This window comes from Puntigrus tetrazona, chromosome 3, assembly GCF_018831695.1.
Source record: "Puntigrus tetrazona isolate hp1 chromosome 3, ASM1883169v1, whole genome shotgun sequence".
Classification (NCBI taxonomy): Eukaryota; Metazoa; Chordata; class Actinopteri; order Cypriniformes; family Cyprinidae; genus Puntigrus; species Puntigrus tetrazona.
The window spans coordinates 11,820,226-11,843,635 of NC_056701.1; the positions used below are offsets into that span (position 1 = coordinate 11,820,226).

The 23,410-nt window shown below is 38.6% G+C and overlaps 3 protein-coding genes and 1 long non-coding RNA gene across 10 annotated transcripts in view; 2 read left to right on the forward strand and 2 right to left on the reverse strand.

The window, feature by feature from the left end:
* The window catches only part of kcnc3a (potassium voltage-gated channel, Shaw-related subfamily, member 3a), a 60,725-nt gene extending 47,026 nt beyond the window's left edge, over positions 1 to 13,699 (forward strand). For 3 of the 7 annotated variants that reach the window (XM_043233830.1, XM_043233832.1, XM_043233831.1), the window contains one exon: positions 3,222 to 5,209. In XM_043233830.1, coding sequence (XP_043089765.1) covers positions 3,222 to 3,385 — 164 coding nt within the window. In that variant the 3' untranslated portion in view covers positions 3,386 to 5,209. The other 4 variants (XR_006249731.1, XR_006249728.1, XR_006249729.1 and 1 more) reach the window with 4 other exon arrangements.
* A 452-nt stretch (positions 13,700 to 14,151) lies between these two features.
* Positions 14,152 to 16,470, reverse strand: LOC122338209 (apoptosis regulator BAX). Its single transcript, XM_043233834.1, has 6 exons — positions 16,109 to 16,470; positions 15,945 to 15,975; positions 15,585 to 15,743; positions 15,009 to 15,141; positions 14,769 to 14,861; positions 14,152 to 14,670 (listed from the first exon to the last, which is right to left on the reverse strand). The coding sequence occupies exons 1-6, from the start codon at positions 16,143 to 16,145 to the stop codon at positions 14,521 to 14,523; spliced, it is 603 nt and encodes a 200-aa protein (XP_043089769.1). The 5' UTR covers positions 16,146 to 16,470; the 3' UTR covers positions 14,152 to 14,520.
* LOC122338225 lies at positions 14,547 to 15,028 on the forward strand. The gene is made up of 2 exons (XR_006249757.1): positions 14,547 to 14,688; positions 14,788 to 15,028. It is a non-coding gene; the product is annotated as an uncharacterized LOC122338225 (long non-coding RNA).
* Positions 16,471 to 17,417: 947 nt separating the features above from the next.
* Positions 17,418 to 23,385, reverse strand: baxb (BCL2 associated X, apoptosis regulator b). Its single transcript, XM_043234667.1, has 12 exons — positions 23,129 to 23,385; positions 23,024 to 23,054; positions 21,859 to 22,020; positions 21,634 to 21,769; positions 20,775 to 20,879; positions 20,538 to 20,690; positions 19,768 to 19,897; positions 19,645 to 19,675; positions 19,331 to 19,486; positions 19,015 to 19,147; positions 18,711 to 18,803; positions 17,418 to 18,616 (listed from the first exon to the last, which is right to left on the reverse strand). The coding sequence occupies exons 1-12, from the start codon at positions 23,148 to 23,150 to the stop codon at positions 18,467 to 18,469; spliced, it is 1,302 nt and encodes a 433-aa protein (XP_043090602.1). The 5' UTR covers positions 23,151 to 23,385; the 3' UTR covers positions 17,418 to 18,466.
* Positions 23,386 to 23,410: the final 25 nt, after the last annotated feature.

A 23,410-nucleotide genomic window follows, 5' to 3' on the forward strand; every position in this document is an offset into this window, starting at 1 on the left:
TTCTTTAACAAGCTGTTTGCTGCAAACAGACCAACATTTTAGTCAGTTGTTCAACACAGTATATTAAATGTCATTTTATTGCTGCAAAATTTCAAAACTATTCTGTGGTTAATATTTGTGCCACATACTAACACTCACCTTCCATCCCACCCCCAGGCCACTCATACAGTCCTCGTAGTGTCACTAAAGTTTGACATGAGGTACGTAAACACAGCAGAGAGGGACCTTCATCCATGTTAGGTCAAGGGCTGGCCCATACAGATTTAAGCTCTATGGGCTTGTAAGCATGATTGTTAAGACCCATAAACTGTGTGTGCTAAGCTGTGAAGCTACGATGTTAAGACTCTGCATTTCTTGCATTCATAGAACTCGCTTCTGACTGAAATCTTACAGTGACGGTCACGCCAAATGTAGCCACATCTCGATCGCAGATGCTAAAGAGCTGCAGAAGCACAGAGTCTGTCGAGCTAAATACTTGAATTACACCAGTCCACACTGCTGTAATTCTTCATACATAACCTCTCACCAAAGCTCTTTAGTGTTGCATGCGTGAGGCTGGTGAGTATGAGTTGTGTTATTATGATGCTAATAATGAGATTAATCGGCAGGTCAATGATTATGCTGGAATCATTGTGCTGTTAGCAAAATAGCTATTATTAGACTTTTGCTCTTCCATGACCATGAAAGCTCAATTCTAAAATATATCTTAAATATATATCTTAAATAGTTGTGATAACTGTTGTTGTACAAGTTTATTTTTCTTCCCCTGCCCTCTACCTCTTATCCGTATCAGTTTTTTTGCTTTGCTTTTTTGCTTTCTTTCTCTTTTTTTTTTGGCATTCTAGGTATCTATATCTGCTATAACTTTGAACTGGAATCCAAAAGCATAGTTGTGTCCCAACACAATCATTTCCATGTAGGCATTGTCATAAAGCAGCTATTCGTGTAAAGAATTGGCTACTAATGCTTTTTTAATCGTCACATTTACATCGTAATTGTTCAGAAAAAGAGGAAGAAATATTGAAAGTGCCAAAGGTGTACTTATTTCTGTTGGACACTTACTGCCTAGCCATATTGATCCTAATTAATCCCATTCAGAGAAAGCAAATGCTAATAGGGAGGTAAAGACAAGTCCAGCAACAGGAAGGAAGTGTTCTTATCTGTGCAGTGTTTAGTATAGAACATGACGTTCACGCATATTTGTTATTGTCTCTCTGTAAATGAGCATTTTTTATGTGTTTTATTAGTTATAACAACAAATTATTTGGGTAATATATATATATATATATTTCCTCAAATCCATGGTGGAAAACAGTCACTTTCTGCCGTGCACAAGTGGTCTGGTGTGAGGAACATGATGACCCAGATCTATCTACCACTGCCTTCCTTTGCAGCTCCTATAGGCGATGCTTTGGTGTAGATTTTGAATGACAAGTGGCTGTGCAGCACCCAGAGTGTCCCAGCAGCCCTCTGAGTCAGACTCACACATACACAAACACACACACACACACACACACTTCCTCACAGAACTGCATCACGCAAGGGACTGGAGATAGGATTGCCGACTATACGACAGTAGGACCTTCTTAACACCCCGTGTTTTTCCTTCCTTGTGAGCTTTTGTCTCTTGTTTTGTTCTGTTAAGACTTCTAACTCACTGTGTTTGTGTCCGTGTGGGAAGTTCTCCTGTGTCAGGAGGGGGTTGTCTACTATGTAATGTGCCAGCTCTTCCTTCCATATCCATTCGTGTTGGCTTTTTCAAAAAAAAAAACCAGCAATATCCAGAGTCCAGTTCTCCTACTTAAACAAGCAAACAAAAACAGACTATACAAAGGTAAGCTGTATTTGGCTGTTATTTCAACCAGTATTTGTGTTATTATGTACAGCTATTAGAAAAAAAAAAAAGCAACAATTTCATCCCAAACTTTGGAAAATTCAGCCATGATTTATTCTTCTTGTCATTTCAGACATGAATGGCTTTATTTCTTCTGTGGAACATAAAAGAAATACGTTTTTGCCTGTACAGTGTAAGTCAATGGTGTATAAAAAACACTGGTCTCCTGTGCTATTTTTCAAAACGTTTTATATTGTGTTTCACAGAAAAAATTAAATTAACTAAACTTTCGGGATTTAAATAGCTGGATCACAATGGTGGAGCAACATGTTACAGTCCTGGTAAAAAATTACAGATCATGGTAGTTTTGCAGACTGCATCATCAACAAACTAGTACCCAGATTGATCCACAACACTGTGATGAAAGTACATTCAACCTATTTTTGTGGGCATTATCTCTTTAGTAAATTAGGAATAAACGCAAACTCTGCCTGAAGTCATTTGAAATCTGACCCAAATTATTATATTCCATGAAGACCACTATGACATGTAAAGGGAATTTATAACCAAATTAAACAACACTGGACTTTGTGATTGAAAGTACCCTTTATACCTTTAAACAAGTTTGGTTATGCACCCTTATAAAACAAAGCCAGAAATGGATGAAATGGATGTGGAAGGAAAGCTTTCAGGCACTTTGGGGTCACGTGAAGCTGTTTTAAGTCCCTATTAATCTACTGAAACACACTTATGTGTAAAAGCAAGATGAATTTGCTGCTAATAAAGGAAAGACATTTGGTCTGAAATGCTGGAGCTTCACCTGGCCCACAGTGCTGAGTGAGGCTGCTTTGACTAGACGGAGCTCCTCTGCTACTCCTCTGTTGGACTCCAGTGCTAGTATCAGAACGCAGAGTGTTCCGTCTGAGACTGGGTCAAACACCTGGATGCTAAACTCTTTACCTCACTATTGGTCTGAGTCAGCCATCAGGTGCTTCATCCACCTGCTCTTTTACACATCTGCTCATTATGATCTCTCCCTGAAAACTGTATGTGGCTGCGATTAAAGGGAGTTTTTTTTAAAACTGCTGTGCCATAACAACAACAACAACAACAAAATTGACAAGAAAACTTGATGACATTTCATAACTCTCATTTTCCTGTTTTGTCCTTGTCTCTGTCTCTGTCTGTCCCTGTCTGTCTTTCTGTCTGTCTGCTTCTGTGTCATTTACATCCGTTTCATTTGTTCATTCTTTGCTTTTTTTACCCTTCCCTTTCTTTCCCACTTTTGTCATGGATCCAATGTTTTTGTTGGTATAATGCTTCCATAATAATTCTATTCATTCATCTTTCTCTAATGTATGTAACCTATCCATTCACCATTTTGTAGCTGCCGGCTACGAGAAGTCCCGCAGCCTCAATAACATCTCGGGGATGACAGGGGCCCCTCTACGCCTGACCCCCATCACCCCCATCAACAATCCACCCTACGAGCCCTACGAATCCCCTGGCCCCCTGCGCCGCTGCCGATCCCCTATCCCCTCCATTCTGTAGCAAATCTTAGGGAACTGCGTTGAAATAAGCGGAAAAAAGCGCACCATCATACCGCAATAGTATTAATAATCACAATAATGATGCTAAGTACTCACACCTCCGCTCCTCCATTGACTGGACAGGGTGGGGGTACCCAGCACTCTTTTTAATATGTCATGCCTCAAAGGGGATGGGACGAATTTGTTTAGGGATTTAGAGCTTTAAGTACTAAAATGACTTCATCGCATATACTTCAGGCAATATTTCAGACAGGCAACTAAAAACAATTATATGCTGTGACGTCAGCAGATTATGCCTTATTATCGAAGATAAATAATAATGATAAAAAAGAAGCACTGAATATTACTAGGATACAACTCCTCACTGGTCCATAGATAGCGACGAGCACCCTGTAGGAAATGTACCCCTGTAGCTGAATGACAGTAGTTGTCTTTTCCTCATGTTCCCGCCTGATTGCTGGTTGTATAAAAAAACGAGACTGTGATCCAGCAGGCTTTTTCATTGAGTACTAGTCGCTGAGATCAGCTTTGATACACCATAATAGGCCTTGAAAATCCACTTCATATCAAAGCTTGGAATGATAAAGGTCATAGGTCAACATGCAAGTAGTTCAAGTGCATGCTAGAAAAGACGTCAGTTAGGCAAGTAGAAAATAATTAAACTCCCAATCCCCTTTAACTGCTGTGAGGATATGAAAATAAGCGCGCCGTATGCTGGACTGATTTGAACTTATAATCAAGCTCTGTGGTAGACAGTTATTGGATCGCTTTAGCTGAATTGACTGTGATGGAGTTTTTGGTGATTCGGGCCATAGAACATGATAAGCATTATGATTACGATAAACACAAGGACCATCTTTAATCACACTCTTGAACATTTCCTTCCAAAGCAACTTTTGTTGTCACACAATATTTTAACATATAATTCACATTGTTATTATAATTAAGCTCCCTATTTAGGACAAAGAAAAATGCTTAAACCATTCTTGGTGCAATATCGAATATTAGGATGACCTCTGACCCTGAGAAGCTGGAGATGAATCCTGCGAATTTTACTATGTGCAACTATTAACTTTAACAACTAACAGAGAGACCGAGAACTGATCATTATTTAAAAAGAGGCTATTTTTGTACTAGGCACTTGGACATGGCGATTCGGATCGGGGTTTGGAGTTGCGTGGGTGGCTTTGAGTTGACATTTTGGGAGGACAGGATATCGTGCTGTTGCATGGAGATCTACAATTAACGTTTTGGTTTTTGTATTTTGACTCTCTGCATATTCAACACCAAGTACCACGATACGAAAAGAGCAGTGGTCTGGACAAATGGCAGAAAACAACAAAATATATATAATAATAAGGAGGAGCCATTCCTATTAAGGGCCTATAACCTTCTGCACTTCTTTGGGACCCTTTTTAATTTGTATAGTAGTGCATGAAGGAACTGTCTTTAAAATATATCCTTTCATTATTATGGTATTTCCTCATTAATATGAAGACATATCAAGCTGAACTGCACTCCTCACTGCATATCCGCATATCCTGGGGCTGTGGTGAACCAGACAGTGGCCTCAAAGTTTCCCTACTAAGGGCAAGAATTAGCTGGACGTTTTCATCATCGTCATCCTCATTCTCATCATCACTGGCATTACCTTCCCTCATCATAATCATTTTCTGATTACTGTTATTCCTCTAATTTGAATGCAGTAGAAAATCAGTTCAGTTTGTTTTCTCTTTGGTCCCCTTCTTTTCTTTCTCTGTTTCTTTTTTAAATTGTTTTTTTTTTTTTACCTGCTCTGTCTCTTGGATGCTGGCCTTCGTTCCAATATAAAGGAGGGAACATTGAATGGATGCTGGATTGACAGCGGTCAGTAAGAGAAGAAAAAGAAAAGATGGCAAAATGAACTCTGAAATGCAGATATATGAGCCATATGTTTCACTGTGGGAGGGTTTGTGTCGATCTGCTGCACATGTCAGTGCACAGATGCAATACGCACCTCTGGTGAAGATATCTCTGCAATGGCAGCTCACAAAGCTTCTCGTTGTCTTTTTCTCCATGTGAAACAACAGACAACCTGCGGTATAAATGACAAAACATGATCAGAAAGCAAAGTAGCATTATATATTTGGATGACTTTATTGTCTTGCAACTGAAATATTTTACATACCCATATTTAATCATTTATTAATTTACATCTGTAATCATTCTTCTGAATGAAGCTGTGTTTTTTATTTTAGAATTTATTTGTTTATTTGCATTCAGGTTTTTTATGTTTATGTCTTTTTGCTATTGCATCATTACTCCTCTTTCCCTCCTCTCTTCTTTCCTGTTTAAAGAAGTTCACTGCTAGAGTGAAGAAAGTCACAGAGGTTGTTTATTACATGGAGCATCTGCATGCTGGCAGCAAACTAATGTGTGACACTGTGCTTTAATGAGTAAAACCCCGATCACCGGTCGTCTGCATGTGCGCTGCACTGCTTTATCTACATGCTTCATATACGTTGAAGGCCTCAGGATAGCGAGCGAGGGCCATCTGGTGGATGTATGTGTGCTTTGTGTAACTGGAGTGTTCAGTCACCTTTAAGTGTTTTAGGGAGGCTCTCAGATCAGTGTTATGAGCAATCTTTTCGTTTTGAACTAGCAGGTTATTTAGCCATTTAAAGACAAAACACAGTAACTACACTACTGAGCATAGCTGAGTCAAACCCATCCAGCACACAATAGGTTAAAGTCTTAAGAGAGCTGATTTTGCTTGTTTTGTAAATATGCATTTACTGTGTTTTGCCTTCGAATGGCAGCGAGGCAAATTATCTAACACAGATTTTAAATTCTTTTAATAGGTGCATATTAAAAATTTATGCAACAAGGTACCTTGTAAATCAAACAAATGCAAGTGTGCATTATTTATAATCTTAAATTAAGACAAATGACCTGGTACATTTAGAAGGAGAGAAAGAGGAAGACTAAAATGTTGGTATAATTCAAGTCCAGCCAAAACACTGTTTTATTTCTCATCTTGTGTCTCCACCACGTCCTTCTCCTCTTCTTCATTTCTCTTTTCATTTCCTTTCTGTGTTTTTTTATGCTCTTTATGAGGGTGTATAGTTCAGGTCTTAATGATATGTACAGTTTTGAAGGTTGACTTTGTAATTTCCACATGCATGGATTTCTATTGCGAGCAATAAGGAAATTATAAGTCTGTGTTTTGATAAGAAAATGTATTTTAACAGAGGTTTATGTACATGTTTGTTGATACCAGTGTGTACATATGGATGTGTATTCATATGCACATGCATATTAATGATTTGCATGAAACAAATGTACAAACTTTTTTTTCCATTGATGTTTTGCTACCAATCTGTCATTTTTGACTTGATTGCTGTGGGGTGGGCGGGGCTTAGTTTTGCATGCTAAGAAGCTGTTGAGTGGCAGAGACCATTACAACTGTTGTACTGAATGTGGGGTTTTGAATGTGCTTTAACTATGAACCTGTTTAAGTTTCTTTTCTTTGTTAGACATCAAAAGCATTGCAGATTGTCATTTTATGATTTATTCTTTTTCATCTTTTCACAGAGAACTATTCTGAAAGCCCAGTGCTTATCAGATATATGCAAAAAGAAGCAGTAACTGTGAACTAAGACTAGAACAGAAAATCCACTTCTTCCTTCACAAATACATTCCCAAACGAACACCTGAGCCCCCAAACCAGTATCAGCTCCCGCACAAGTACATTTTAGTTTGTATTCTCATCTCATGGCATCATCAATCTTGTTTAATCATCTTAGTTTTGCATTATTATAGAGCAGATTAGTTGTTTTCCTCCCCCTTGCTGTTGTCTTAACCTCAGCTCTAGCTCCCTCTGCTGGTTTTACGGGGGATGACGTAGCATTCGCTGTTGTAGATCATTAGCACTCTTTTGTCACTTTAGAGGCTAAGAATACCTCATTTTAGCCCTTATCGTTTACCTGTTATATTTAAGATTAAAGAAAAGACTCTTTAGGCATTTATTTGAACAGACTCAGACCAGAAGGAGTGATTTCCTGTTCACTAAACACTGATCAGAGCAGAGAGAAAGAAGCTAATGCTAACAAGTCTGCTCACTGCAACAATGCATGTTTCCACACATTCGAGATAGCTAGCACTTAGCATCCCTAGTGCATTTTGTGGTTTTGCTGTGTGTAGTCTATCTGTTAAGGCGTAGTCAGGGTGAACAGAGTGGATGGGATGGCTCCACTTTTATCCCTTTATCTCATTTCTGAGGTTACGATGTGGACGAGACAGGCCTGCCACTAGTTAGCTGAGTTAGCGAATGCCCTGGTAAAAGCAGAGGCTGCATGTGATCACGGAGGACAGTGTAAATAATTCTCTGCATGTGGAGTTAACAGCACAGAAACTATTGTTCGATCCAAACTTGGCATTCAGAATAGGGAGAGCAGGTTGAGTTCAAATGATTTAGCGACATTATCCAGAATCCTCTCTGTTTCTGACTTACGCTCCCCTGTCACTACTCAGGTAAATCTCTTTTTGTTCGTCTTTACCAGTGCTTCCAAAATGATGTCATTCGAATCAAAGAGAGAGGCAGATGAGAACTCCCCGCATACGCATGCATTTGTGTAAATAATAAATAATCATGTTTGATCCTAATGTTCATTCCAAGTCTTCCTTTTCCACAGTGTCCTCACCCTTCATTTCATCATTTCATCCGTCACTGTCATTCATTCCCAACTCTTACTGCTTCCAAATAACAACCAAAAAGCCCGGATGACATTATGAAAAACTGAGGAAAAATAATGCGATATGTTTAAAAAAAAAAAGAGAGGGAACTTTTTGATGACGGTCTACCATAAGTGGATTACAAAAAAAAAATCCTGTATATGGAATCAGGACGCAACCAAATTCAGGAGATGAAAGCATGAGGGTCAGATGGACAGATTGTGTGTTTGGGGAACAGAGTTTTGGGAGGATTGTCAACAAATGAAGAAAGGCGTCGTGAAATGGAGGACAGTTTGGGGAAGAAAGAAAAAAAGCAAAGAGAGGAGGAAGGGAGCTGAACGCTTCTCAGTGTAAGAATGTGCGTATGGCGTTCTGTGCGTCACACTGCGTGTTTTCATGTGATGTGCCTGACTGTGTGCTTAGTGTTTTGATTTTCTTTGTGTGACACTTTGTTTTCCCGCTCTTCTAATGTTTGGCGCTGTGCTCAAATGGTGCACTCGCTCTCTATTCCCTATGCCAGCTTCACTGTTTGGTAAAATATCAAAATAAGGGCACTTCATGGGGAATAGCGAGTCGTCTTGGGACGCACCCTCTGTGTGAGGAGGATTAACTGATGTACAATGAGCTTTTGCTTGGTTCTGGTCCATCCTAGAGGGCTGACAAAATCAACGATTGCTAATTGATTCTGTTGATTTTATTGACGTAGATTTGGAATGAGATTTTGTGGCCCTCAACGACTGGAACTTTTATTCAGCTTTGTGTGTGTATTTGTTTTTGTGAGTGTGATTCCTAGAGTCTTGCATTTGTGTGTTTTGTTTTTTGAGCGCATGTCACGATGGGCTTTGCTATGAGTACACTTGGGTTTTTGGTTCGTTTCGTTTCTTTTTACATTGGTATTCAGAAGACTTCATGAGAATAATGTTCCATGGACATCACTCCAAAACAAACAAAAAGAAAAACAAAAAAAAAAAATTGTGTGTTTGGCTTCTTTAGCTTTGGCTCTCGCAGTTGCGCAGTCTGAAGCGACCGGCATCTGCGAAAGCCTCTAGCTGTGTGTAGCCTAGCTTTTAATGCGTTTGTATTAAAGTGACGCGACGTGTGGAGCGATACTGATTTTTCTGTCCTCCGTTTTCCTATTCCCCTCTCTTTCTGTCTTTCTCTTTTCTTCCCTACAGTGCTGAGCTTCTGAACTGCCCCTTTTCTAAAGCTCCCCAACCGCAAAACCTGTCCAGAGGCAACCCCCAGGGTCACCGCAGGATTAGAGACGGCGAAAGAGAGAAAACGAGAGATGAAAGGAGTGCTTTGCTAAACCGACTTGAAGACAACATTGTAACGCTCATCTCTCCATCACTAATTTTAATCCCCAACGTAGGTGCAATAAACTGACAATATCACATCCTGGGAGGATGTGGAACGCATTCTTCTTACAGGGATCGCTGGCCTTGGAAAACGGGTGGGATTCAGCATACAAACTGTAGTATGTCCTGACTCAACCTGGTGGAAATGGATGCAATTTTAAAGTGACGGGAACTATTTTTGTGGGGCGTTCCACCATGATAATGCACCTGAAAGTGGACAAAAAACCCTCGATCCAGTCTCAGATACATGTAATGTGTGGAAAAACACCCATCATGCCCTTCAACGCTATGCAATTCAAACACACGTTGACAGTCAATTTCATCAAGCGCTTCAAACAAACAGTTTATCAGCCAAACCTTTTCCGCTCCTTTACCTTTTGGAGATCTTGCACGTGCTTTAAGTGAAAATAGACAGCGGCGCCATCGGCCTGCCATATTCCTATATCGTAATGTTTCCCCATTCATCCAATTGGAAATCTTGTTCAGAGTGTCCTTCTCAGGGCTCACAGAAAGATGACTTTGTCCACTATGAAGAAAAGAGCGTTAGCCTCTCTCTTTTCTCTCTCTCTTAGTTCAGCTCTCTGCATCTCAGCATTTCTGTTCCACTGTAGATGAACTGCATGGCATGAATGAAAAAAAAAAAGAAAAACAAAAACAAAACAGAGAGAAAGATGGTAGAGATCATGCTGAGAGGAACAAGAGGAAACCGTAGACGGGACCGCTCTGTTTGCACAGTACAATATGGGTGACTCTGGATCAGTGGATGGGGTCACTTTCTTCACCTTCAAGTGGGGAACAGAAAATACAACATAAGTGCATGATACCTGTTGAAGGACAGAGGGGTTTTTAAGTGGACTGGGTGAACTTTGAACAAAAGCTGAAAAAAAAAGAGAAAATTAAAAAATGCATTTTTCTCACTTTGTTTACCAGCATGACTAAACTGCATGACTTCTGCAAGCCCTGAACCCCAAATTAGAGGGCTTGAAATCACTAAACGCCGAAATCAAACGGAAACAATAAAAGTTTATGCTAAATGCTACTAAATTTAGAAAAAAAAGAATATATTTAAAAAAAGAGAGGCTCTATATTTTGTTTTTGAATAAAAAAAAAAAGAATAATGTAAAAATATATAGGATTGCAAGATTCACACAGTTTTGTTGGGTAAAAGATTAACAGACCCCACTGAGTCTAGCTGAATGATGAGACGAACTCCTTCAACTACTACTGCTCCCTCTCAATGGCTTCAAGTGACATTTCTTCCCTTCTCTTTGTCCTCCGTTTCACCCTTTACTTGAACTTTCCTGGCTCTCTGCTCTGCCCTTCACAGTCTCCCTCAGTCATGGCAGCCTCCAGCAGCGGCACCACAGCTCCTCTGGAGACCTCCGACACCTACAGGGCTCTTTTCATTCGACGGTTATGGGTCTGAAGAGCAAGGTGAAAGAGGATTTTTAAGGCTGTGGGTGAAGTTTTCTTTTTAAGTTGCGTCCCGATGGAAAGTTTTTGGCTTGATTTGCGATGCTTGTTCTTTTTAGTTCATCCACTTTCCGTGGGTAAATCGAAGCTTTATCCATCGAAATTGAGCCTGCATCCACTTCGGTACCAATCCAATCAATATTATTAGCGTTGTGTGTGAACTGCTGTGTCACGAGGCCCTGAGCACTTACATCGCAAAGCACTATTATTCTATCAGGAAGCCATAATGTGAGAGTAGCGCCAACATATGAGCTCAGAGGTGCTCAGGAGACCGTGCTGATTCAGAAACCTGAACATGTCGTGTTGAGTTTGTTGAAAATGTTGCCATTTTATGCTGTAGTTTCTCTTTTTCTGGTGGTACAGAGCATTGCACGGTTTTGACAAGATTTTGTTACAGCCATTTGATATTTGTTTTATTTTGAAAGTTTCAAGATTCGCATATGCTGAGCACCCACTAAAACCAGCCATGCCATACCAAAATGGACTTCCTTACTAACTTAGCAGCAGATCTCTGATATTAGCATCAGTATTAGCATTTTCCTGTGTGAGAGGAGGCCTCTTTTCAATCATAGATCACACGTGTGTCGTCTTCAACAGGATACGAAGCATTGGTTTACTTTACAAAAGTTGGTTAGTCTGGTTAGGTGTTGTTTACGTTGATTTAAAGCATCATCAAAAACGCCATGACTGTGTTCTGTCAGCTCATCGTTCAGAATCAAGACGTAAGCTTAGTTTAGTAACTACCTATGCAACACCTAAGCAAGACCTTAGCAGCTCACACACACACACACACACACACACACATGCCATGTGCTCAGGCCAGCCGGCTGTGTCTGTTTACCGGTGCTGTGTGTCCAGGGAGGGAAAACGACACAGATGCAGCTCCATCACCACAAGAGCCAGCATTATCTGCTGACCACGTAGTTTTACTTCACACGTTAGCAGCTGGCCCGAGTAGCTTGAAGGTGCGACAGACGTGTGCAGCTGCAGTAGCCATGTCGCTTTCCTTAGCGGTGCACTGAACTCCCTCTCTCTTCTCGATTAACACGTCAGGCCAGTTTTATGTTATTTGCAATGTCTTTTCTGCGCGCTCCGCCGTGCAGGAAGACACTCATGCACTTTTTCGAGTTAACATATACTGTACGTTTATATGTAAGCGTACACTCATCTCAGAGGGTTTGTAAGACATCTGATTTGTTTAATGTGTGGTACTCAGTTCCAGATTGCATTTGCTGACTGGTTAAGATGACGTGTACCTCTCTGGTCGTTCATAAATCCGATTGGATGGTGTTTTGGAGCAATAATGATGGAGGGCCACTTTGTTTTGTCATTGTCGTCATTAGGAATTGGGGGACATGTTCATCTCATCCCTAATAAGAAATCCAGTGTGCCTGAAACTGTTCCCTGAATGTGTACGCAAACCGGCCACATCAATTTGAAGACGCTCTCTCTGCGAATGCTTCCCGTGAGAGTCTGTCTTGGCGCGAATGAGACCGCAACCCCTCCAGATGGCTGACAGCTCAACATACCTTTACTTGAAACCCAAATACAAAACATATCAGAGAGGAGCAGAACAAAGCCAGAATCAGTCTTCACGCTTTCTCAACTTCCTGTTTGCATCCCCCTTATTCCCCCTCTCATCTGTTCCCTCTCCTTCTCTATTTTTGAGGAAGAAGCTTTTTTGCATCCCTTGTTCTTGTGTTTTTCTATCATATTGTTTGAAGTTGACTTATATTGCATGCGTGGAATACAATGAGGACATAACTTGTGAATAATTTGTGAATGGCCAGAATGAGGTAACCATCTCTTTCACCTGGGCTCTCTACTCTGCGACTTCTCTTTCCGAGATGATTAGAGAGGAAGAACGAGCGTATGTTGTTTCTGGTTTCCCTCACATCAAAATGTAGCCATGCCAAATATAAGTTATGGCTATACACTAGCCATTTCGAAAGACTCTGTGTTTCATTTACCTATATTTGTATATTGTTTTTAAGATGATATTTATCTGTATATATTTATCTGTAGTAAATATTCATCAGAGCTTCCACAGACTCAGAGCTGAACAGATGCAGCAGATGTCGACAAAAAACAAAGAAAAAAAAAAAAACGGCCTGCAGGAACTCGGTTTTCGCTGCATGTGTCTGTGCATTTATTCTAGTATAGTTTGACCCAATATGCACTACCTGTCCTTTTCTACTTTAGTTACTTAATGTAGCTTGTTGGAAGGGGGAATTCATTGCACTATCACAGCTAATGGAGCTGCTGTGTCTGCTGCTGAGCGCAAGTCTAACCATTCACCCCCCTGAATTAAGAAACAGGGACAGAGAGAAAGAGAGAGAGAGAGTTAGAAAGAGAGGCCAGTGAGAAAGAGAAGGTTCCTAAAAGAAATGGATGAGTTCTATGCTACTAAGATTGATGCTGGATACAATTTTATTGTCATACAAAAAAAAGGGAAAAAAATATCAAGAACTGTATAAAATATATTTCAATGGAATGTTTATTATTTACCTTTTATATTTTTGAAATGTATAAAGAAAAAGATTATTAAACTGTAATAATTTAACAGAGTTTGTGAACACTGAGACTTAAAAATGTTATATTACTAAAAGTATGGAAGTTTGACCGTGAATGCTAACCTACCTGATCAAATCTTCTCCATTACAGATAGGAAAAAAATAAGAAAAATAATTAGAAAAATGAAATCCAATTTAAAAAGAAAAAGTTATCAAAAAGTCAATAAAAATGTTAAAAGCTCATGCCAAAATTTTCAACATGTGTATTGTGTGATTCTTCAAATGTTTGTTGTGATTTCTCTGTGTTACTTTGGGATCTGAGAACACAGTGCAAAACCTTTACATATTTAATTTATTATGCTAGCATGTTACAAACGATCCAAATAATATCATATACTTTACATGCTACTTAAAGGACTAGTTCACTTGAAGAACAATGTCACCCCCATGTCACCCAAGACAAAAAGAAATGACATTTTTTAGGAAAACATTATTGATTGATTTTTCTCAACATAATGAGTTAAAGGTCCAAATTGCAGTTTTAGTTCATTTATATAATCACATCTTTTTAATCATAAATGCTCATCTTTATTTTCCCGTACCTTCCTATTGGGCTTTCTTTCTTCATTATTGAGAAAGAATTCAATATAATTTTTGATAGAGGGTTGTTTATAAATTATTGTCTTTATTATGCACTGACCCACGACAAATTAATTAAAGGAGTGTTTTATTAAAATAGTCTGATGACAGAATGTATGGAGTTGAAACAACGGTAATGCAATGAGTGAAAGTGAAAACGAGGTAGAGGTTGAAATCGCAGTGAGTCCTCTTGGTACAGCATCTGGGATATTTCAAGTCTTGCTGGTATTTCTACACTGTACATCTATTCTGAATGTAATGAATTGTAAGTGCCCTCATTCTTAATCCTTCTCACATGCACTATATTTTGCGCCCTCTCTCACTTTGCATAATAGCCTTCTCTTCTCCTATCGCCAAACTGAATTCATTTTGGTCCGTGGCATGTGTAAATCCCAGAATTTTCTCCTTTTCTCACTTTTTCAGTCCTCCACTGACCGTTTTCAGCCACGTTTCTTTAGTGCCAGGATGAAGAGGCCTCCCAGCAGTGCTCCGCTGGTGAAGAGGACCACAGAAGAGAGCGTGATCGGGCCGGATGAGGAACCGAAATCTCTTTCTATAGAGTAACGAGCCAAAGAATAGATACTGTTGACCTGCAAGTATTTAAAAGGGTTAGTCAATAAATATTACTCATGTATTTTCAATGCTATGCTGTATTATTAGAAGTGCTGGCTTGATTATTAAATCATACCCATCCTCCCCTTCTGCAGATCCAGTTCTGTAGATACTTCATGAAGTAATCCAGTGTCCAAGACACAATGCTTGGGAGCGAATTTTGGATGATCTATCCATGAACAACAAAAAACAAGCATACGTCAAAGTGCAACTTCAGATAATTCATTTTGTTGGGCACTTAACACAAAAAAAAATATGAATGCATCTAGCATATTTGTACTGTGTTTCTGAGATAAAGAAATAAAGCCGTGCATACCTTTGCAACTGTTTTCCCAATAACACAGATCAGAGCTATAATTTTCCCCCAGGTGATTCCGCCAACAAACACTTTGTCTACAAGGCTCTCAAAATTCTTTCTAGTCGCCACGAGGGCAAAACTAGAAATCAATCTGAAATTAAACAATAAAACAAAACACGATCCTTACACCCGCTTCCATATAAGTATTCCCTCATGAAAGTTTATCATAATTTAACCATATTGTTAATATTTGTAGTGGTTCTAAAATGGTAATCAATAAGATTAAATAAACTATGTTTACTACGCTTTTACCACAGTAAAAATGCAAAAATAATTTTGTGAAGGTTTTAAAAAGCATGGCAGCTTTGTCACATTTGTTCACTTTGTTTATTGCGACGTAATTTATATTATATGTTCATCATTGAGATTTAGGTACACAACTTAAACTACTTCACATTTATAGTATGGAGGACAAAAAATGACTTAAGTACAAATCAATAAGTGAGCAAATACATAAATGCAGAAGTAATAATGTAAAAATGCATAAATGAAGAGCAAAACACTTGTATGTCAAAAAGGCCTTTGAGTACTAACTTTCTGGACATTGTATTCCCGTCGAGAACGTCCCCGATGTCTTTAGTGAGTTTGGCCACCTGCTCCAGGATCAGCTGCTCATGCTCATCATTCATTGGCTGCGGTTCAGGAAGAGACTCTGTACATTTTCCCACCCTCTGTACCTGGTCCTGAACCGACCTGAGATAAACATCCACGGTTTCAACTCTGAAGAAACAAAACTTACGGCGGCCTAAAAACTTCATTCAGCTGATAAATAAACATGAAAGAGCACAACAAATAACATCGAAAAATATGTCAATCTGGATACATATCTGCTGGGTGTAAAGTGACACTGCTGGTTATTTTTATGTATGATGAAAATAAATAGGTGAAACTTACCTTAATACAAGATTCTTTGAAATCTCGTAATCTAAAAAACAAACAAAAAAATAATAATTATACATATATATCCTAAAACATATACACATACATACAGACACACACATATATATGTTTCCCGTTAATGAGTAGGCTAACGGCCAAGGCTGATGTAGCTGGATTACCTGATGACATGACCTCTTCGCTTCTTTCCGTATTCATTCTTGGTCCTATACAACAGGTTTTGACGAACACTTTATTAACAACTATGCAACTGTAGACTGTGTGGGCTTTCACATCAATGTCTATATGAAATAGTTCCGCATATTTACTGCCGGCGACACACTAGCTTGAGTAAAATGGAAAGTGAAACGAGCTTTAAACGGAGGTTTCGCGCCGCAGTGAAGATAAGCAGTGCGCTGTCAGAAATGAAAATAATACTAAATGTCGCTCAGAATTTGTGAATCTTTTTTTTTTTTTTTAGCGATTATTTTAATATTATAATGCCCACTGCTCCAAATGTTGAGGCCGCTCATCTTCACCAGCTTTTTTTTATAATATGTAAATATAGCGTCATACGGGGCTTTTCTAAGTTTGTTTGTTTTGTTTTTTTTTGTTTGGTTTAAGTTTGTAATGCTGTAAACTGGGAAACAATGAAATAGTTGTAAATAAAGGAAATATATTTCGTTTCGTTATATTTAGCAAATCAGTCATTCCTGAGAAGACAAGACAAAACAACAAACACACGCACTCGGACAAAATAAACCACATTTGTGTATCTTATATGAGCTGTGCTTTGATTCAACTTCCCAACGTTTCTCTTTTTAACAAAATGTGCTTTTTACCTTGAACTATGTAATATATTTTAAACTTTATTTAAACGGCATTTAAGATGTTTTTAGCATTTGAAAACACCATGTCACGTTAGCAGATAGATTACTTTCACGTGTGACCAACAATACCACGGTAAATATAAGATATCACAATGAAATATTATCAAAATAATTATCTGACGGAGGTGACACGTGAAAAGTATACATGTTGTTTATAAAGCTTTCATTCAAGAGTCACAAGTATTTTTATATATCATTGGAACCAAAAAAATCTGACAGTGCTGACAAATTTGCCTTTATTTCTTTCACAAAACAAATGTAGTAGCCATTTTGTTTGTTGTTATATGAAAGAGCTCTCAGATTATGACTATAGCCATCACATGCAGTCTAGTCAGTACGACATTAAAAATTAACTTAATTACACCATTTTAAAAAAATATTTAAATGTTGCAAGTTGACTGTAGTGACACAAATCTCTTTTTTTGTCATTTGAGGTGTTATAGGTTAGTTTCTGACACGTGAGATCCACCAAAAGACACGGGCAAAAAATGTTTCATTACACACCTGACCTCTTTTTGCCTACCTATATATTCATTAAGGCCCACCTAGTGGTCACAACACAGAATTGCTTTGCAATGACATTGACTATATGACACAGCTGTTCAATCAAATCAATCATTTTTATTTATATAGCGCTTTTAACAACACATGTTGAGGTGGGGGGAGAAAACAAAACCAGTAAACTGCACAAAATAAAAAAAATACCCGAACAACTTACTAGAGGTAGCTTGATGGACTAGGTAACACAAGGCAGAAACTCACAGTAATGACTCAAAAATCGAGTGAAACCCAATGGGAAACAAGGCACAGGTGAACTAGATCTCACTAAACAAGGACACACGAGGAAGAACTGAGGCAGGGGGGAACACAGGGGTCTCTAGAGGCATGGAGAAGAACTGCAGGGAGTGGGACGCTGACATAAAATCCAGGACAGCACCACAACAACTTCTATTTTCAGTGCTGTCAAAAGATTAATTGCGATTAATCGCATCCAAGATAAAGGTTTTTTCTCACATAATATACTTTGTGTGCGGATTTAAGTTTTTTATCATACAAATTTGTACACTCATGGATGACAGTACTCTTGCCAGAAAGAGCTCATTAAGAGCTTTTGATATATCTATCTCCATTTCACCAAAAATGTTACTTACGCCCTTCTGGTTCTCAGCCCTCGATATGTGTGTGTGTACTCAGTAAGATAACAACACGTGACATTCTCGTTTGAGATATTAGGCTTGTTTAAGAGGCGCATTTACATTTCGAATGTAACAATTACATTTTTGCACATGGTATTTTTAGTCCACAATCAAGGTCTCGCAAGGTTATTTATACACTTTTAATATAAATTTTATAGAAGAGGTAGAGGTTAGTAACAATCACAGTGAACAGTCACAGCACCTATGACATTTCAAGTCCTGCTACTGCTTGCCATACTCCCCCAATTTTGGATTTATTTTATCCTTCCACGTGGACTGAAATATGCCAGAAATGTAAAAAACAAAGAAATAATGATGTTTTACACATTCTTACTATGCATGATATTGCATACCTTCTTTTACTTAGTCAAAACCTCTTAATATTTGGTCCGTTGCAATTATAAATCCCTGCATTTCTCCGTTTCTCACTTAATCAGTCCTCCACTGACCCTCCTCAAGCAGCTCTCTTTAGTCTCCAGACTATGACGCCTCCCAGCAGTACTCCACAGATGAAGAAGACTCCACAGGAGAGGGAGATCGGGCTGGATGAGGAACCGAAATCTTGCTCAACAGAGTAGTGAGCCAAGGAAGAGATACTGTTAATCTGCAGGTATTTAAAAGAGTGACTATTAGTGATGTGTCTCGTGAAAGCTATGCTATTTTAGTACACATGCTGTCATGTTTAAAAGAAAACATACCCATCCTCCCCTACTGCAGATCCAGTTCAGTAGGTTATTCCTGAAGTAATCCAGTGTCCAAGACACAACACCTGAGACAAAATCAGCAAGAATCTTAAAAAAAACAAACAAGAACAGATGAGTTAATGTCCAACCTTAGAGAATTGACTTGGGACACTGAAAAGAATATCACCATTACAAATTTACTGTGAAACGTGTAAGAAGTATGCTGGTTTGAATGCATCATGTAACACATATTTTAATTTGCACTGTATTTTTGACACACGCACACACACGCAGGCAAAATAATGAAAGCACCACATACCTTTGCAATGGATTTCCCAACAACACAGATCAGAGTGACAATTTTCCCCCAGGTGATGTCATCGACAAACACTTTGTCTACAAGCATCTCGAAACTTGGTTTATTCGCCACACGTGCAAACCCATCAACCATGCTAAAATAAACACATGTATTTAATTTCTCATAACCGCACTTTATATCTCAAAATTGCCGGTTTAGTTCTCATAATGTAAATTGTCACATACATATTTAACATTAGGCTATTGTTTTTACTCAGAAGCAACTACTGCATACGGTTGTAGTCTCGCATGCCAAAAGGTCATTTCTATATACTAACTCGTTGAATCGCGGCTCTCGATCGAGAGAGTCTCCGATGACTCTGATAAGGACGGCCATCTGGTCCAGGAACTGCTCCCGCTCAGCGCTCATTGGCTGCGGTGCAGGAAGAGACGGCGCGCATATTCCCGCTCTCTGAACCTGGTCCTTCACTGACCTGAGGACATTATTTAAATGCAACAACGAATAACACAGAAACCTTATACAGCCTCTGTCTGAATTTCAAGTTACTTTGGGTATTCTTTGTTAAATACCGTAAAAAAGTATTTATTAAGCACATATGAAAATAAAGCATGATTCATTTGTGAAACTTACCTAAGTACAAGGCTTTCTGAAAACTGGTAATCTAAAAAGATTTATACCAAATGTTACTGCACGTCACTGTACTAGAGCTCACGTTAAGAAATAATGACAAAAGCCTGTTTCGTAAAGTCATACCTAATTCCATTAGCGAGTTTCCTGCAACGGGCTCTTTCCTCCTTGATCCTGAACTCGATGGCCGCTTCACAAAGCACAATGAAACTGTATCTATCTGCCGTGTGTCCTCTGCCTTCACGTCAGTGCCATATTATGAACATATCGCAAACTTTTAACGGGTTTAATAAGTACTCAAATCAGATATAATAAAACTGTTGTCAGTTCCGCATCTTAGCTGCTAGCTTTGCACTAGGCTAAGTGAAAATAAAAGCGAAACAAAATACAGCGGTTTGCTTAATTTGAGAGCGTTTCTCCACCCAAAACATATCTATATTTAGCAGCCTTGCTCAAACTATAGTGTAGCTCGAAACACTTCTCTGTTCTCTGTACAAAGGCCTTTATATTAATATATATTTTATTAAAGAAACACCATTATACACACACACACACACATTTTCACATACAAATTATCAGGACTTTCATTGATAAATAAAATTTCATGCTAAATATTTAAATGAACAAGAGAGGACAACAAACCAGATTATACAAACCACTATAGTACCAAGTAAAGAATACAACAATCTGTCCTGATCCTGAATAAACTTGTAAGCTACCCTACTTTCAATTAATTAACATGCCCATATTCAATGTTTTATACAAAACTGTATAAATACATATAAAAGTATATTACAGTAAAAAGGCAAATTACAAAATCCAGATGCAATATACGTAGTTTCACTTAAGTTCAACGTTATGGACACTTCTGTTGCAACATCTTTTTCTTCCTCTTAGCTTTTTCTTGGAAATTTCAAGACGATGAAGCCACCCAGCAGTAGGCCACCAATGAAGGCTAACGCGGCTCCAAAATAGGAAGAATATTTACTAAGTGAAGAACCAGAAAATTGCTCAAAGGAGAAACAGGCCAGCGCGGGGATACTGTTCATCTGTATTAGGGTAAAAAAACAAAGAGATGTCAAAGATATGACAATGTGATCGATAAAATTCAACCCATCTTCACTGTTTCTCACCCATCCTCCCATTTTGAGAATCCATTCCAATAGATGCCTCCTAAAGTAATCCAGACATAAGTTCAAAATGTCTGAAACAATTGTGGGTAAGTGTGCAAGGACCATCTATGGAGAGAAAAAAGGTATATATGCACAGATGTAAGCACAACGATGCATGTCTACAACTGTGTAGTTTCACAGGACATGCATTTGCGATACCGAACGCGATATTGCTAGCATGTCTGTTATGAAAGCAGGTGATGGATATTTACTACTTATCAAGGAACCCGCTAAAACGTACGATCACACTGCATTTTGGGTATGCAGCTATTTGTCATATTCAGCTGTGAATACGGACCCCGAGATAGCACACCTACATTTGCAAGATGTCTGTTAAAGATCTCTTGATCTGGAAAGCATCTGCTATCTGGCAGATGTCTTTTAGACATGTTTTACATACATTGTAAATCATAAACATCTTAAAAGACATCGACTTGACATCTAAAAGGAAACATTGAATAGATGTATTTCAGATAAACAAGCAACCTAAATAATACGTCTTGCAGATGTAAACTCAGCTGTCAAATAGATGTCTCCTAGACGTATGTGTGCTATCAGGGGATAGAATATGACAACGAGCCATGTTTCCCTGCGTACATGTAAACAATTGAATTTTGTGTCAAAAAAACCCAACATCTATATTATAGCCCCTTACATTTTTGCTAGACAAAAGTGAAAAGTGGACAGACTAGCATGATGCTTTGGAACGCAGCAGCATGCGTAACCTTGCCACAGAAGCTTGGGTTTCAGAGAACAGTACAAAATAATAATAATTATAATAAAAACCACAAAAACATGCAGGAACTAACTAATCCAATACCTTTGCAGACAGTTTTCCAACTGAATAGAACAGCACTATAATTCTTCCCCAGTTGATCTGGCCATCTGTGAAAACCTTTTCCACAAGTTCCCAGAAACTTTTCTTATCAGCCACTTTGACTAAGCCATCAATCATGCTGTGAAATCAAAAGAACCGCAAGTGAAACCTGTTGTTTAAAATCCAGTAGACAGCAACAACTTAGAAAGATTTCAATCTCAGACTGACTCGTTGAATGCTTTATCCTGATCGAGTCTGTCGCCGATCACTTTGATGGTCTTCGCCAGCTGCTCAACAAGCTTCTGGTCCTGGCTGTTGCTTATTGGTCCAGTTTCGGGAAAAGCTGTTGGAACCTCGGCTGCTACGCTCATCACCTCGTCTCTTACCACCCTGAAAGACAGTTATCTGTTAACTACATGAGAGTGAATATTCATAGAAATACTACGTATTCACAATTACCTCCAACAAATATGAAAATTTGAACACTGATAATTTCATTATGACATTCCTCAAATGACATTCACAATGACTAAACAGTGTTCAGTTTCTGATTGCAGCAACATTACAGCCAGTAAAACATTTCCAAAATGATCTGATTGCCACCAAGTGTAGTAGATGTTTGACTAGGTATTTTATAACCTCACACAACTCCCTCTTCTCCTATATATATATATATATATATATATATATATATATATATATATATATATATATATATATATATATATATATATATGAGAGAACATTATGCCTTCTCTACTATGTGTGTGTGTATGAACTCTTACGTAAATGCGACGGAGACGCCTTGTGCGTACAGAGAGCTGTTTTGGCTAGATAGCAACTGGCCCTTCTACCACCTCAAGGTGAGAATGTATCTTGCTTTCACAAGGTTCTCACTCCCACTGTTTTTCCCTCTATTTGGTTTTGCTGAGCTGTTAGAACAAGTTTAACCAATATTACCATACATGTATATGTTTTCCTATGTTATGGCTTGGGGACCAAGTTCCTCCTTTTGGGTGCACTCCTTATTTTTTTTTTATCGGGCTGTGCTTCCAGCGCGCTGAACCAAGGGTACACATCCACCAGCGATACAGACAGAGGGGACCTGCTGCGGTGCAGACTGAAGTGCACGCACTATTTCATAATTTCAATATAATATATATATATATATATATATATATATATATATATATATATATATATATATATATATATATATATATATAATGTCGTGGCCTTACTGTGTGACTAATAATCATTAACTGTTCGCTATAATGTTCCTTTTTTGTTTAACCTGTATTGTGTTGGCTAGGGGTTAGACTAGCCATACCGTAAACATTGAAGTTTGTAATGAATATAACACGACATCCTTAATTTAAAAAGTTAAACGTACCCGATTAAGAGTGCTTCTCCAATCTGGTCATCTGTGGAGCGAAGGGAAACATCAGTAACAAACATCTAACATCGCTTAAGAGTACAAACAAACACAGTCACTTACCTTGCGAGACTTCGCAAGCCATGTCAACAATCTATAGTATTGATGTTGTTGATGTTACTTAGGTAATGTTTTCGACTGGGTGTAGCTGGGGAATACCGCTCTATTTTAGTAGGTTCTTCCAACTTTGTGAAGACGAGCAAGTGTTTCCTGTCGAAGGTTGTGCCCTCGTTTATGTTGGCCGCCTACGCCACCGAGGTAGCCTCATTTCGGAGAAGTTGATTGCATGCCATAATAAAACATGAGTTCCCGTACAATTTACACGAATAACAGTCTGTTTCATAA

What these genes read in the sequence shown, in the direction of transcription:
- baxb (XM_043234667.1), bottom strand. Translation starts at nt 23,150, where the DNA reads ATGGCTTGCGAAGTCTCGCAAG. An exon ending in CAGGATAAAGCATTCAACGA is followed by an intron (nt 21,770 to 21,858) that starts GTCAGTCTGAGA and finishes TTGATTTCACAG; the next exon opens with CATGATTGATGGCTTAGTCA. An exon ending in TGAAATTTCCAAGAAAAAGC is followed by an intron (nt 19,898 to 20,537) that starts TAAGAGGAAGAA and finishes ATATGTTCATAA; the next exon opens with TATGGCACTGACGTGAAGGC.
- LOC122338209 (XM_043233834.1), bottom strand. Translation starts at nt 16,145, where the DNA reads ATGAATACGGAAAGAAGCGAAGAGGTCATGTCATCAG. An exon ending in TCAAAGAATCTTGTATTAAG is followed by an intron (nt 15,744 to 15,944) that starts GTAAGTTTCACC and finishes TGTTTATCTCAG; the next exon opens with GTCGGTTCAGGACCAGGTAC. An exon ending in TTGGGAAAACAGTTGCAAAG is followed by an intron (nt 14,862 to 15,008) that starts GTATGCACGGCT and finishes GTTCATGGATAG; the next exon opens with ATCATCCAAAATTCGCTCCC.